Consider the following 16,765-nt stretch of genomic DNA (forward strand, 5'->3'; position numbering starts at 1 on the left):
ATCAAAAAAAAACATATTAAAGACATACTTCGTCTTTAGAATAAAAAGATATACACATATGTGTGCATAAGCCTATGACTTGAGAAGCATGTGATACCCTTGATGATATGACTTGCAGTCCACAAATCATAAATTAGTCTTTAAGGCCCACAATGCTTTTCCTTTTGTTGTTTCTGAAGAAAAGATTAAAGAAATCTTAAGTCCAATGTTATAACCAGTAAACTCAATGATTAAAGGACATACAGTGGTAAAGACATTGTCTCAAATTCAAATTATATCTTATATTCTTTCACGGTGGATTTCATTGTTCTGAATTCATTTGGCTATAATCACATAGCGATTTCTATGTATTTGTTCTGTGTGACAACTAGTCTTTAGATAACAAGTCAGTGGTGTCTATTGCTTTCATTTCTGTTTTCATTGTAGGTATTAAAGAGTTCTTATATCTAAAATCAGTGTGTTACATCCTAAACAAACATTTTTCAGTGGAATCTTCTCTCTTTGTATGCATTAGGAAATAGCATCTTGATATTCAGTTAGTCAGTTGAATATTAGTCAAAAATAATAGTCAGAAATAATAGATAAAATTGAATACAATCTTTCTCCAAGGATAATGAATAAATAATCAAAATTATTTGGAAGTGCTCATATATTGAATATAAAAGAAATGTCAACACTAAACCACATGCATGTTGAGGTTCCTATTCTAGTTTTCCTTTTGCATTGGAACTCTCAAAGCTTTTCCTGAATAAGATACCACTAGGCTTCTACAAGCACAGTAAGAGCACAGTAAATAAAATGGAATAATAAAGTTGGAAGGGACCTTGGAGGTCTTCTAGTCCAGCCCCCTGCTTAGGCAGAAAACCCTATACCATTTCAGACGAATGGTTGTCCAATCTCTTCTTTAAAACTTCCAGTGTTACAGCATTTACAACTTCTGGAGGCAAGTTTTTCCACTGATTAATTGTTCCACCTGTCAGGAAATTTTTCCTTAGTTCTAGGTTACTTCACTAAAACTCTCTTTGAACTTTATTTCTTCTTTGCTCGCACTGGTATGCTTCCATATATAAAGAAACTATGTTAGAGGGGAATACCCATTGATAAATTCATTTTCTTTGTATAGGCATTTTGTTTATCTGAAGAGTGTTCAGTGTGAAGTACACAAATTAAGAATATGATAATATTCTTGATATCAAGAATATGATAATATGCTTCAAAAAATAGATGTAATAAGTAGGGAAGAAATGCAGTAGCCTTTGCTACCTGATAAGCTGGAGATACTATTGGATTGGAGATATTGTTTGAATGAACAGTCATTTCTTTGCTAATTTAAATTATTAACTTGAGAAATTAGTGTAGCTTGAAGCATTAGAATAATAAATTCCTGTTTAAAATGTTCTAATAGATTTTTCTCAAGGCTGATATGCTTGCCTAGAAAAAGCTAATGGTTAATCTAAACTAACCTTAAGCTAGGGATATAACATTGAATTATATGTAGCCAGGAAATATTGAGGAAGTTTGTTGGTTATATGAATACTCCAACTGGTTTGGTTGAATAAATATGTAAACCTAGCTTAAAGTGCTATGTAGCTTTAAGCACAAGAAACTGCAATGTCATTGTGGGTGCGGTTGCAGGCAGCCATATAGGTAGGAGGGGAAACGTAATAGCCCCGGCTTCTGGATGCAACTGTATGAGTCCGGCTTCTGGATGCACCTGGTTACTGTTCCAGGTCTGCTGCCTGCTGTGTATTGAAACGTCTATCTGCTTACTCTTGGAGGCTACTGTGCCAGATACAATTTCACCTGAACACAAGGACTGTTTGCCTAGTGAGCTGAGGATTCAGCATTGTCTTGGTGAGAAAGGTATCATAGAGAGAAGTTAAACAAGCAGATAAGAACTTTGTACTGACTGTAAATGGACTTGATAACTGGATAGATAAACTGGATACTGACATATGGACTGAATGACTCTTCTTACTCTGTATGAATTAAATATCTATTTACAACCACAAACAGTGTTATTGTCTCAAGTGTGTGTATACTCTTGGGCCCAGCCTCTCTCTCATTTGGCTGCCTGGCTTGACTGCTGCTGCACACTCTGCTAGGGGGTTTATCCCCAAACACTAACATTGGTTATGGGCCCAGCAGTGTGCACAGTCTAGCTAACCAGGATATACCAGTGAGAGTTTTGGTCAAGAGTTACACATTGCTGTAAAGACAAACTGTTTGTTGAATAGTTATTTTTCTGCAGAGCAATGGCACAAGTAAATTTGCCAAGTCTGTCCATGATAGCCAGACTAGATGGAACAAACTATGTTTCATGGTCAATGAATTGTAGTTTACTGCTACGAAGAGAAGGCTTGTGGGACATAATTACAAACCCACCAGATGTATCTAACTTAAATCCCAACGATGAAGAGGATTATAAACTGATACAGGACTATGAAAGAAAAAATGAGCAGGCTTTGTGCATCATAGGTCTCACCCTGTCTGACCAGCAACTCATTCATATCCGTGGAGTGGAAAATGCTGCAGACTGCTGGGATAGTCTTAAAAGGATTTATGTTCGAGACAGTGTAGGAGCTCATATCAATCTTACACGGAAGCTGTTTAGAACACATCTTGAGATAAATGGAGACATGTTAACTCATTTAAACTGTATGAAAAGCATTTTTCAAGAACTGCAAGAAAAAGAGCTTGTATTTAATGAGTTGCAACAAGTATACATTATATTGTCTTCTCTGGATCGAAGCTATGATGATTTTGTGACTGCCTTAGAGGTATTGCCTAAAGACAGTTTATCAGTAACTGAGATAACCGGCAGGCTATTAGAGGAAGCCAGGAGAAGGAGTGAACGTCAACAGCTGAGGGAAGATAAACATAAGGAAGAGAAATTATCTTCAAAGCCTGAGAGAAACCAGCTATGTAAAGGAAAGCACCCGGAAGAAGAGAAGTTATCTTCAACGGCATACACAATTAAAAAGTGTTTTAATTGTGGAGGCAGAGGACATTTGGCAAGATTCTGCAGAAAAGGAAAAAGCCAGAATTTAAAGAAGCCAAAGAAATCCTTTGAACTGGCCATGTTTAGCAATTGTGATATGAAGAATAATAAGTGCATACTGGAAAGAAATGGCAAAAAGGTAACTGCAGCTTTAAATGGAGCATTGTATGTCTTACATGATAGTAAGAAAGGGGAGGCACAAACTGTATTTAATAATGACAAGCCTCATGATGAATGTATCCATTTATTGCATAGGCGTTTGGGGCATGTAAATTTTAAAATGCTAAAACGTACAGTAGAGTTATCTGAAGGAATAAGGTTAAAGCCCTGTGATAAGTATTTGCGTTGTAATGTCTGTTGTGAAGATAAGAGTAAAATATTGTCTGCAAATAGGCTAAATGGTTTTAAAACTAAAGAACCTTTAGAAGTAGTATTTGCAGACATTATAGGTCCAAAGAAACCCAGTATGGGGGGTGCTCGATATATACTGAGCATTATGGACCATTACTCTAGATATGGGTTTTGCTACTTAATGAAAAGCAAAACTGAAACATATCAACATTTCTTCAACTGGTTAAAGTTTGCAGAAAGGAAAAGCAAACGGCAACTGTTAACCTTGGTGACAGATAATGGCACGGAATTTGTCAATAGCAAATTCCAGAATAGATTAAAGGCAGCTGGAATAGCTCATAAGAGATCTGCACCATACAGACCACAGCACAATGCATATATAGAAAGAAGAGGCCAAACATTGCAGGCAATGACCCGTACTATGTTAACTGATTCTGGGTTACCTGATTCTTTGTGGGGGGAGGCAACAATGTGTGCTAATAATTTATTAAATAACGTGGTTAACTCAACTACTGGTGAAATACCATTCACCATGTGGCATGGCAGGAAGCCTGATTTGAGTTACCTGCACACATTTGGTGCACCAGCATGGGTGCATATCCCTACACAACTCAGGCGTAAAGGGCAACATAGAGCTAAACAATTATTCTTCGTTGGTTACCAAGCTAACCATAGGGCATATAGATTTTGGGAGAAAGGCACATCTAAGGTGTTATGTAGTGCCAATGCCCAATTTCTAGAGCACGTAGGATGGGATAAGTTAGAGCAGGATAGCAATAACGAGGTGATTATTGAATCATATAGAAATCCCATTAAGTATCCCTGTAACTTTAAAAATAATGTAAAGGAAGAAGTACAGGATGAAGTAGAGCCCCTAGAGGAAGAAATAGCTGAGGATGAGGAACAGGTAGTAACTCAACCAAGCCCAGTAATACCCAGAAGGACTACACGTATTTCTAGACCGCCTGATAGATACCAGGCTAACACAGTGTGCCAGGTAAATAGAGTTCCATCTACTGTGGATGAGATAAAAAGATATCCTTCTAAAGAGAAAGAAAAATGGTATGCAGCAATTAATAAAGAATTGAAGTCTCTGAAGGATATGCAGGTGTATGAAAATGTGAGATTACCTAGTAATGAAAAACCCATTGGCTGCAAGTGGATTTTTAAAATAAAAATAGACAAGGATGGAAACACAATCCATAAGGCAAGGCTAGTAGCCCAAGGCTTTAGACAAAGTGCAAAGGACTATGATGAAGTATTTGCACCTAGTCTTAAAGCAGCAACTTTAAGGGCAGCCTTAGTGTGGGCAGCAAGCAAGAAGTATATAGTTAACCATTTAGATGTGGAAACTGCTTACTTGCATGCTCCACTAAGACATACTGTGTATATGAAAAGGCCTAATGGATTTAAAGGAGACAATAATAATGATAATGATTGTTGGTTATTAAAGAAGAGCCTATATGGTCTTAAACAATCGGGCTATGAATGGAACCAGTATATTGTAAAGGAACTGACCAATATAGGATTTAAAGCTGGTTTAGCTGACCCATGTCTATTTAAGAGAGAAAAGAATGGGAAGATATCATTATTATTATTGTTTACTGATGATATTGCTCTGATAACTAAGACTAATGATGAAGCAAATGAAATAATAACATCATTAGCTAAGAAAGTAAAAATCAAGCAATTAGGTGAGATAAAGAGATATCTAGGTTTGAATATATTGAGAACACAGAAAGGGTATAAGATATCTCAGGAAGATAAGATATCTAAATTGCTAATGGATTATAAAATGGAACTTTGTAAGCCTGCAAAGACTCCAATGAGTCAGGATATTTGCAAAATGAATATACAAAGTCCCAAATGTGATAAGGAACTGTATCAATCCTTGATTGGTAGCTTATCATATATTAGCAATTGGTCAAGGCCAGATATTGCTTTTAGTATTAATCAGCTGGCTCGACACAATAATGACCCGCTTCAATGTCACTGGATAGCATTGAAAAGAATCTTAAGATATCTTAAAGGTACATTACACCATGCACTGTATTTAGAACCAGAAGGTGATCTCATATTGAGTGCTTATGCAGATGCTAGTTTTGCAGCAGAAAGAGATACTAGAAAATCGACTTCAGGAATAGCCATAATGCTGGGTAAGACATTAATTGGCTGGAAGTCAATTAGACAACAGCATATAAGTTTGTCTACTATGGAGGCAGAATTCTCCTGTTTATCTTTATTGTGTACTGAGTTGATCATGTACAAACAAATGTTGAAGGATATGGGTATAACTGTAAATTACCCTATAGTTGTACATGAAGATAATCAGGCAGCAATTAAAATGGCCACAAGTATTGCAGTTAAAACGAGAAGTAAACATACAGATTTGAGGTATCTTAATGTAAGAGAATCTGTACAGAGTAAATTGATACAGCTGGAATACTGTATGTCGGAGGACAATGTAGCTGATCATTTTACTAAAGCCCAAGGTGCTATTAAGCATCTAGAGAATTGTAAAAAATATGGGTTCAGATTGTAAAGGCATTACATATTTATGTCACCCAAAAGGGGAGAATGTTGGGTATATGAATACTCCAACTGGTTTGGTTGAATAAATATGTAAACCTAGCTTAAAGTGCTATGTAGCTTTAAGCACAAGAAACTGCAATGTCATTGTGGGTGCGGTTGCAGGCAGCCATATAGGTAGGAGGGGAAACGTAATAGCCCCGGCTTCTGGATGCAACTGTATGAGTCCGGCTTCTGGATGCACCTGGTTACTGTTCCAGGTCTGCTGCCTGCTGTGTATTGAAACGTCTATCTGCTTACTCTTGGAGGCTACTGTGCCAGATACAATTTCACCTGAACACAAGGACTGTTTGCCTAGTGAGCTGAGGATTCAGCATTGTCTTGGTGAGAAAGGTATCATAGAGAGAAGTTAAACAAGCAGATAAGAACTTTGTACTGACTGTAAATGGACTTGATAACTGGATAGATAAACTGGATACTGACATATGGACTGAATGACTCTTCTTACTCTGTATGAATTAAATATCTATTTACAACCACAAACAGTGTTATTGTCTCAAGTGTGTGTATACTCTTGGGCCCAGCCTCTCTCTCATTTGGCTGCCTGGCTTGACTGCTGCTGCACACTCTGCTAGGGGGTTTATCCCCAAACACTAACACTTTCTTTTGGGAAAAAATGAATATCTGGGTGTGTGTATGTTGTACAATATAATATATTGCTTTGAGCCACGAGTTGGCACACCCATACTTTTGTTGAAGGATTAAACCATTTAACAGAAGAATATACCCCATGATCAAAATAATAGTGTGCCAAAAAGTAGGCAAATAGCAGTGGGTTCTAAAGAACAGGGATTATATTTAGTAATATAACACCCATATTATTCCAATTTTGTCCTTTATTTTAAGTTTTAATGTTCCTGCAAAATTAAGCTGTTAATTAAGTCATTAAAGAAAAAAATTGAATCTTAAATTAAACCCACACACTCAACCACAATAGATTATAAGATGCTCCTTCTTTACTAAAGTGTACACACTTTAGGGTGCATGGGACTAAATCACATTTTGAATGTGCCCTTTTGTAAAATATTCCCTGTTTGCCTATGCTACCATAGCACCAGGTGGGAAGACTAGAACCAATGTAAAGTTTTCATGCCTACGTTTGGGAATTTACTCAACTAAATGGTTAGACCAGGGGTGTCAAACTCACATCATCATGGCGGGGTCACATGACATATCAGGACTTTCCCTCCTTTCGCTAAACTGGGTGTGGGCAAGGCCAGTGCGTAGGCATCTGGCCCACAGGCCAGGAGTTTGACAGCCCTGGGTTAGACTATTTTTGCACAAGATAAAGGTGAACAGAACTGAAGATGGGTTGGACTTAGTCCATGTGTGGCTACATAGAGACTCTAAGCTGATTTGACTTCACCTCAGGTTCTGCCATTCCTTCTTATAGCTATCTAAAATTATATAACAGATGTAGTTCTCAGAACTGCTCCTTAATGTCTTTAGTTCTTTCTCTGTTTAATGCTACTGAAATTGTACTTGACACCCTAAATAGATTTTACAGAGATTTTTTTAAAAAATCAAGAAAAAAAATCAGACTTCCTTTAACATTTAAGAAAAAGTGAAATTCCAGACCTTGAGCGCAAGGTAGAATCCTCCCTGTTTTGCATTACTGCTCACCATCTTCAATTCTTCATTCTCCAGGCAAATATTAAAACTTGTCCACTCCTGTCAGGACAGTTCCTTGTGTCCTAAATAAAACTTGTATAAAACAGCCTAATTATTCCCCTCCACCTCTTATAAACCCAGAGTCACTTTCCATGAGATGGGTGGCTATTTAAATGAATGAATGAATAAATAAATAATAATTGTTATTAATTTGTACTAAAGTAACTTTTGGTCATTGAATGAACACATACAGTAAGTATGTAAGTAGAATTTGAAAATGCTGATATCTTTTTTAAGGAGTTATTCTTTGCTGTTTAAAATCATGTTATGTATGAAATCTGAAATGCTAGTTTTATTTTCCTGCTATTAAAATTGTTCCATGAACTTCTGCCATTTGAAGGCAAGAAATAAACCAGATAGAAGAACCAATTTAATATACAACATGATGCTGAAAAAGCTTATGATATCCTAGTGGCGCTGCCTTGCTCAAATAAGAAGACATATGGAAAATGAAGGAATTTCCTTTTGAGAATTTGGAGTGTGTGAACTTTACTGCCTGGCCATGTGGCTGAGCTAAAAGACAGGGTTTCAGAATGGATATCACTGATGTAGAATAGGCAGTGGATACTCATGGTGTGAATTTTTGCCAGCAGAAGGCTCCCGTTTAAAGCTGGAAGTATATAAAAACAATTTATAATACCTCTAAGATGTGATTTTAGGTTGCTGTAGGAGCTGTTCTCATTTCTAGGAAAATGTAATAGTTTCAATATTATTGGGGAAAATATAGAAACAATTATTTAGATCTAAGTGCAAGATCAAAAGATATGGAGAGATCTAGCCCATAGAATCACCAAGAACTGGACATGAGTGAATGGATAACACCATCATCAACATCATCATTTAGATATGTCTTCAGCTTTAATAGCAGTACATGTTCCACTTGAGGAAGCATGGATAGAAATTTATTTTTAAATGTGATATATTTTTATTAGCATTTAATTTCAGTTCATTCATCGAAGCTTGTTAATAATGTAATTACTGAAACTGTACATGCAGGCTTCGTGGGCTGCTTCCATGTCTCCCCTTTGTGATTGGGGAGAATCCATTCCAGATATGGTTTCAGTTATCAGTTTGTATTTGCTGTGCAGTGTTGGTTTTATTGAACCTAAATGAAATGCATGCCTGGGAGCTAGAATATCAGCAGGGGCCATTAACTCTAATGTTTGTCTTTATTTGTAATGGAAACATAATGTTATCAGCCGGCTTGATCATGCTTTCCTACATTTTACACACCAGTTCCAAGGCCCAGTTTTTATATCACTGTCCATGGTATGCCATGAGTTAAGAGAAGTACTTAAATTGTAAGTTGTTATTCATGTGAATTTGTGCCACAGCTATTTAAAGCCTGTGATTAATAGTTATTCAAGTCATCACTAAGAGATAATGATCTGCATTGGTTTCTATTCAGAAGGCATAATGGTTTTCCAGAAAGTGTGGGTGAAAGAATAGCTTAGCTTCCTCCTTTGTAAAAGAATAATGTCAAATGCATTTCAGTACTAGTAAAAAGAAATACTCATACTTCATTCAAATAATATAAAATCAAAAGGTCAAAGAAAGACCAAAAAGAAAGTTAACTGTGTGAGATACTGTGTGTGAGTAGGGAGGCTGTATACATTTGTTTGATAAATAAATAAACAAAAACAAAGTGTGCTTATTATTCTTCCCCAAAATCATAGATCCATATATAGAAGATTCTTCAGTTGAACATTATGGTAAAGAGTTATCAGTGAGATGTGTGGCATATAAATTTAATAAATAAATCAAAGGTGAGCTGACAATTGCTTAGTATGGGGAAATTGCACTCTTGTATTTAAATTGAGATGGAAGTGTTTGGGTTTTGGTTCCTTATGATAAAATCACTCATTTCCTTTGGCTAATTAACAGGTTGGAAGGCTGAATTGTAATTTCCAATGATAAGTTGTCCAACTCTGTATATGTAAAGGAATTATCAGCAAAATACAATATCACAAAGGAGCGCAATTTCCACATAGCATAGGCAGTAATATTGGATGCATTTGAGATGGCAATTCCATTTCTCTAGATATAAACCATAACAAATCTATAACAGGATAGATGTATTCATAACTCTAATATCATGTCAGCAGGGTGCATTTATAAGCCCAAGGAAATCTGTGCCTGCTTTAAGGACAGGCACTGTTTTCACATTCCCATTCTTTCTAAAGCACCAAATACTTTATAATGCTGTCCAAAGCCCTAGAAAATGTCTGGGTCTATACCCATAATTAGACACAGAAATATGAACAGTTTGCAAAACTGTTGTATTTTGCTGATAGTTACAGCATCCATTGTGAAGTTGAGCTCCTCTGAACAGTTGAACATTTGAAGCTGAAGATAAAGATATGAGAAAAGCTTTACTAAATTAGACCAATAGTCTATCTAATTAATTGTTTCCTCAGTAGCAAACCAGGCAACTTATGAGCAAGTCAGAGTTTTATCAGAATAATACTCCTACAATTAAGCTCTGCAGGTTGGAAATCTTGGAAATTTTAGTCACAATAAATATGGAGATACAAGAGATATAAGAGCTATTGTGCAGGAGAGATTCTTAGGATTATTATGTGATATAATAACGTTGCAGTTCTTGTTGCAGTCCTAAAATGTCTGTGAAATTCTCGACTGACATTACCTTCCTTCCTTCCTTCCTTCCTTCCTTCCTTCCTTCCTGTTAAATAGCTTCAGTGGACCTTCCCAACGTTATGATTCTGTGATTTTATCTAGTGATATTACAGCTGTTTAGTGCCAGAACAGAGCTGTAATATCGCTAGCTAAAATTACAGAATCATAATGTTGGGAAGGTCCACTGAAGCTATTCAGAACTGTCCATCTACAAGAAAATGGAGAGCAATAGCAAATAAGCTTAAGAGTGTTTTCTTTGAACTTCAAGAAGCTTAGTGCAAAAACAGTGCTACTGTCTGATTAGGTTTGCTATATTGGGATAGCGGACTGAAATCCAGGCAATCACTAGAGGGCAGTAAAGAGTTATCCTACTGCCATCTACAATAGTAGACACATGTATTTTTGGAATTCAAATCTGATGTCTTTCAGCCTGCATATACAGTGCTATGATATTGTGCACACATAGCTCTTGGTTGGTGGTGTAAATGCAATCAAATTACTAACTTAAAAATCTATAGGCACAGGTAGCCACCACCAGACTTTTAGTAATAAAAAGAAATCAAATCTGGTTGTGGCCTGCTACAGGGCTTTCAGTACTGCCAAGTGACATTTGTCAAAGTGGTCACCCTGGATAAAAATGAGATAGTAGAGAGAAGCATACTATGGATTAGTGCAGGAGACAGTTTCAGTGCTTATTGATCTGGGTGAACAATTCAGTCAAAAAGAGCAGGTAGAAAAGCGGGTAACATACAACACTGTCTGTACCCCTTAAATCCTTTGGGAGAGCTTTGAGTTGCTACTGTTCTCCTTCTCTTCAACAATGGCTTTGAATTAAAATCTTGGGCATGGGAGCACGACTGCTCCTTTCAAGGTAACCCCTAATTCCTTAACCCAGTATTTCCCAAGCTTGACATGGTTAAGTGGGGAATTCTAGACATTGAAATCACATGTCTTAATGTGGTCAAGATTTAGAAAAACAAGTTTCACCCAAAAACTAAGGTCTGGAAAAAGGCCCTATCTGAGAACTTACAACTCAGATAAGTCTACTCTGGATTTGAGAAATGTCTTGCTGAATCTCATCCCTCGTTGGTCTAATTTTCCACCTTTTTCTTCTCTCCTCCTGCAGCTCGTTGGAGATGACGTGCTATGATAGTGATGAAGCCAATCCCCGCAGTGTATCTAGCCTATCCAACCGTTCCTCCCCTCTGTCATGGCGGTATGGTCAGTCCAGCCCACGCCTGCAAGCCGGAGATGCTCCTTCGGTCGGTGGGGGGTGTCGCTCAGAAGGCACTTCTAGCTGGTACATGCATGGGGAACGAGCTCATTATTCCCACACCATGCCCATGCGCAGTCCCAGCAAGCTCAGCCACATTTCCCGTTTGGAGCTGGTGGAATCCCTTGATGCTGATGACGTAGATCTTAAATCTGGGTACATGAGTGACAGTGACTTAATGGGCAAGACAATGACTGAAGATGATGATATCACCACAGGGTGAGTACCCTAGCCCTCTAGAAACATCAGCTGACTATTTAAAATTAGGCTTGATGTTCTGTATATAGCAATATCCAAGGCAGATCATAGCCATATTAATAGATTACATTTCTGTATTTTTTCCTCCCTTTACTATGCAACTATTTCCCTGGCAGGTTAATGATAAATACCCAAGACATGCAATAGAGCCAGATACATTTGTTGAAAAGGTTTTTGGTAGACAGGGATTTAGATAAGGACATTTATTGGATTATTACTTCCAGAGGAAAAAAGGAGCTTGGCCAATGTGATATACTGTTAGAGGTGATTCATCCAGATGGATAAAACCCTGTGATCATATGGAACACATGTTTCCTGTCAAATGTTTCACTGACAATGATATCTTCAAGCCTAAATACTTTACTTCAAATAAAGTAAAATAAATGTCTCTACAATATTTTAGGACCAATTGTTTAGTAGCTAACCATTCTGGTAAACACAGTTTTAGCAAGTAAGCATTTTTAAAAGCATGAACAACACATGATCTGTCTTGTACCATGTGGTAACCAAATTTAGCTTATTTATCCATAAACAAGAAGAAGTTAATCTAAAAACAAAGAAACTATATATTTTTGAAAATTATGCTGAAGAATCCTTGTTGATCACAGAACTTTGGTCTACAGATATGATTGTGACAAGTTTTGAATCCAGTTATGAAGCCTCTTAACATTGCTATTAATAGAATATAGAATAAACAAGCTAATCACTAATACCAATCAGATAGAAATAAGCACTATGTGACTGAACTGTGGTTTCCCTTTTGGAACATCAAGAGTTCTTGTGAAGCGATGAGTAACTTTGAGTTGCCAACAGATCTTTCTCTAGATCTTTGCTTATAAATTTTTCCTCTCTATAGGAAAAAAAAATCTCTTAATTTTTGGAAAAAAATGATAGATAACATAGTTTAATCTAAAAATTCTTGCTAGAAAAAAATAATCAGTGTTTTTGGAACCAGATGATGATATCATCAGTTCAAGGTACTGATTAACACATTTAAAGTCCTGAATGGATGGTGCCTGTTTATCTCTTCTTGAGGATATCTGTCCAGCTCACCACTGCAAAGATGAGTATGCATTAGGTCCCTTTCCTTAAACGTTGTCACCTGGTGAGACTTTTGAGCTATGCCTCCCCTGTAGATGTCTCAGCCCTTTGGAACCCAAGCGCCCTTGAGATCTAGAAAGTGTCTGTGCCCTTTTAGTCTTCTGGAAGACTGTGAAGCCCCTGACTGTTCCCCCAAGTAGTTGATAAGTGTTATGGCATTGTGATTGGGAATGTGCTTCCTGTGCATGAGTGTTGTTTATTGGTTTTATTGGTTTTGTTGTGAGCCATCTGGTACTATCACATTTAGGATAAGCGGCCATATAAGTTTTAAAATAAATTACTCTGTTATTGTATTATAACGTACCTCTATATAGATTATATAGAGCAGGGGTGTCAAATTCACGTTGTCATATCATCGTCACGTGACATGTTGGGGCTTTTCTCCCTGTTGCTAAATTGGGGTGGGCGTGGCCAGCACCTGACACATCCGGCCCACGAGCCATGTATTTGACACTCCTGATATAGAGTATATACAACTACTTTTTAGAACAATTGTTTTTATCTTCTTTTGTCTTTTTTCCCTTTTTTGTATTTTTTTAAAAACAAAAGAATAAAATAAACTTGCAGAGCAATGTTTAGAAAATTCCATTTTTTAAAACAGCTGCAACTTTTTAAATTAATGATCATAAAAATGTGGATTTGAAGTAATTGCTGCTGTATTCTTCTGTGTTCTGAATTAAGGGACATTGTCTTCAAATCAGAGACAGCTGCCCACATGTCCACATTGTACAATTTAATTGCTTGCAGAGGAGATGTCTCATTGAACATGGGATAGTAGGATGGGACAGAAAATTTCTGTGATTTCACCATTGATATGAAACAGGGGATTGGCATAATCAATATGCTGATAATGTGCAACTATACATTTCAACCCCAGGCTGCACCGGTGAAGCTGTCAGAGTACTAACCCAGAGTCTAAAGGCTGTTTGGGTTTGAATGGGGAAGAAGAGATCAGCTCAGTCCTCACAAAATTGAATGGCTTGGCTGTTGGGCTTCCTGAGTTAGGGATATTTTTAGCATTAGTCATGGATTTTGAGATTTGGGGCTCTTCTGGACATACAGCAATTCTTCAATGGTTAGGCAGTAGCTGTGGCCAGGGGAGCCTTTGCAGAGATTCATCTGGAGGCTGTTGAATGGGGTGGAACAGACTTTGGCTCAATGCTAACAAGACAGAGTGGCTATTTGGACCCCAATGTCATGGATCTTACCATTGAGCCATGGTGGTGAAGTGGATAAAATGCAGTACTGCAGGCTACTTCTACTGATTGCTGACTGTTGTTTGGCAGTTCATTTCTCACCAGCTCAAGGTTGACTCAGCCTTCCATCCTTCCAAGGTGGGTAAAATGAGCACCCAGATTGTTGGGGGCAATATGCTGACTCTGTAAACCATGAAGTGATATATACATCTAAGTGCTATTGCTATTCTTGGTTTTTAATGGGGATGCATTTCCCCATTCAAGACTGGTACACTTGTGCGGTCCTTCTTGACTTACAACTGTGGGCCGGAACATCTTTGCACAGGTTCATCTTGTATGCCAGTTGTATTCTTTCCTGAAGACCTTTCAGACAGTGGCTTATGCTCTGGTCACCTTATGATTGGATTATTGCAATGTGGTCGGGGAGGGGGGTGCACTTATAGATGACCTGCAAGATACAGCTGGGTAAAAATGCAACCACATGAGCAGTAATGGACACTTCTTGGTGTATCCATGTGTTATCACTGCTATACTGCATTGTTATTTTATAGGACCAAAGAAGTGTGCATTTCTGTTGTGTCCCCCACCCCATAAAAACAACATATTCCCTGAGACAGAGACAGGTTTCTAGAAACTTTGAAATATTGAGTCCTGGCAACTGCCTGGACACTTTCTTGAAGTTTTCTTGGCAAGAGTTTGGAAATGGCTTGCCACGGCCTTCTTCCTACAGCTGAGAAAGAATGATCCAGGGTCACCCAGCTGTCTTCGTGCTCAAGGCAAGGTTAAGAGAGTCTCTGGGTTTCTAGCCTGGTTTCTTAACCACTACATCAAAATTCTTCTCAGTCCCTATAGTTTTCTTGACAAGATATCGGAAGTGGTTTGTCATTGCCTTTTTCCTGCGGCTGAGGATTTATATTTTAATATCTACTGAGAATTGAAATGCACGCATCTTAAAAGTCGCCAGGTTTGAGAAACCCTAATCTAGAGGGCAGTTCTCAATTCATTTTATTTATTTATTTCTCCCTGTTTAAATCTACTGCAGCTGCTTCTAAGGGCACCTGCAGCACCAAAGACATCTGTCTCAATCAGAGACTTAGGTCATTTTTAAATAACTAAAACTTTGACAATTACCCAACTCTTCTCATTGCACAGTTAAAAGGCAACCAAGATTGAGCGGACTGTTCAGCCTGAGTCAGTATATTAAAAGTGCATCTCAAATGGGCCAATTTATTTGTTTGCAAGTCTACAAGGCTTGCAGAAAACTGGCAGACATTCAGGACTTGTTGTTCCCACCAGTGGATGAGCACAGAAATCTTTCAGTCTAAGCTTGTTTGCGTGCCAGTAAGAAGTGTTTATCCTGCCCTCTCAGTTTTGAGCTAAAAAAAAATCTCCTCCTGTCAAAAATGAAAATAGCCCACACAGTTGATAGGCTCACATTAATGGAAGGCACTGAGCCACTGAGGCACTATAACTATATCTGAGTCCATTTGCACAGGCCCAATATCCAGTTCAGTTTTGAACTTCTCCCCCAAAATGACATTGTTCCCCTGTTTTACCTTTTATTCTTGATATAATAAACAAAGAAAATGATGCATTTAACCAGAACAAAGATAATTATGTCTTTACAATTTTTAAAAATGATTCATTGGAAGAAACAGAAGCTAAGATATAAGCCCTATGGTAAAGCTAAAAACCTTAAAAGCTAAAAGTTGTGGTTTTGAAAGGGGAAAACTTGAGAATGTATCCATCCAGAATACAAGGCTGAGAAATATCTCTTTACTGCAAAGAGTAAGACTACACTATTGGTAGGAATGTTGATTTAACACTTACTAGTGTAATTAAATTTATCTTTCATTTCTCCCCAAGTATTAGGAATTACTAACCAGAGTTATACATAAAACAAAACTGCATATGTATCATCAATATTTATTTTATTTATCAATTTTTTTGGCCGGCCACCTCTTAGTTCCAGCAACTCTGAGCTGAGTCATTTGCTCTATAAAGTGGCAAATGAATGCGAGACCATTGAATTGGCCAACTCTATTGTTTATTTTGCTGCTGCTCCTACTATAAATGTTATAGTCACCTTTATTATTAGGAATGGGGCAGTCTCTCACCTACTCTAAACCAGCTGTCACCAACTGAACCATTGATGGTCCGTGAGAAAAAATTGGTGGTCTGCAGAAAAATTATTTGCATTTTTTTTATATTGCACTAAATCAGGGGTCCTCAAATTACAGCCTCTGGGCCAAATATGTGCAATGAATGTTTGTGTTGCTGCAGAGAGTCTCCCCCCTTTGGGGACTTTTTGTGCAGGTTGGAGGGGGGCAGAAAGTCCAACTTGAGGTCTGCTTCAGCCTCCTGTACAGAGCTTTGGGTGAAGATTGGAGGGCAGTGCCACTGGTGGCAAGGAACCTGAGGGCCTTGTTCCAGTGGAACTGCATCCTGGCCCAGAACTGGCTGACCATCTCAGCCACTGAGCCTGCAGGTGCTGGTACCCGGTCTTGCACTCCTGCAGGTCTTCCCTCTTCTTGGAAAGCCTATGCTTGTAGTCCTCAGTGAGGTGCTCTTGCTGAGTCTCCTTCTCAGTCAGATCCAATTTCAACTGAGCCAGCTGTTTTGCCAACTCTTTCTCGTAGAAGCTGCTTAGTCCCAACAACTGCTTCCTGTTGGGACCCTAAGGAGCAT

General features: G+C 37.9%; 1 protein-coding gene across 5 annotated transcripts in view; it reads left to right on the forward strand.

Moving 5' to 3' along the window:
- NAV1 (neuron navigator 1) overlaps positions 1-16,765 on the forward strand; it is a 249,009-nt gene that overhangs the window by 143,405 nt on the left and 88,839 nt on the right. For all 5 annotated transcript variants that reach the window (XM_026713013.2, XM_026713016.2, XM_087929272.1 and 2 more), the window contains one exon: positions 11,376-11,741. In XM_026713013.2, the coding sequence (XP_026568798.1) occupies positions 11,376-11,741 (366 nt within the window). The remainder of the gene's footprint in view (positions 1-11,375; positions 11,742-16,765) is intronic.

The sequence above is a fragment of the Pseudonaja textilis genome, chromosome 3, assembly GCF_049901715.1.
Source record: "Pseudonaja textilis isolate UNSWEBS1 chromosome 3, rPseTex1.2, whole genome shotgun sequence".
Lineage (NCBI taxonomy): Eukaryota > Metazoa > Chordata > Lepidosauria > Squamata > Elapidae > Pseudonaja > Pseudonaja textilis.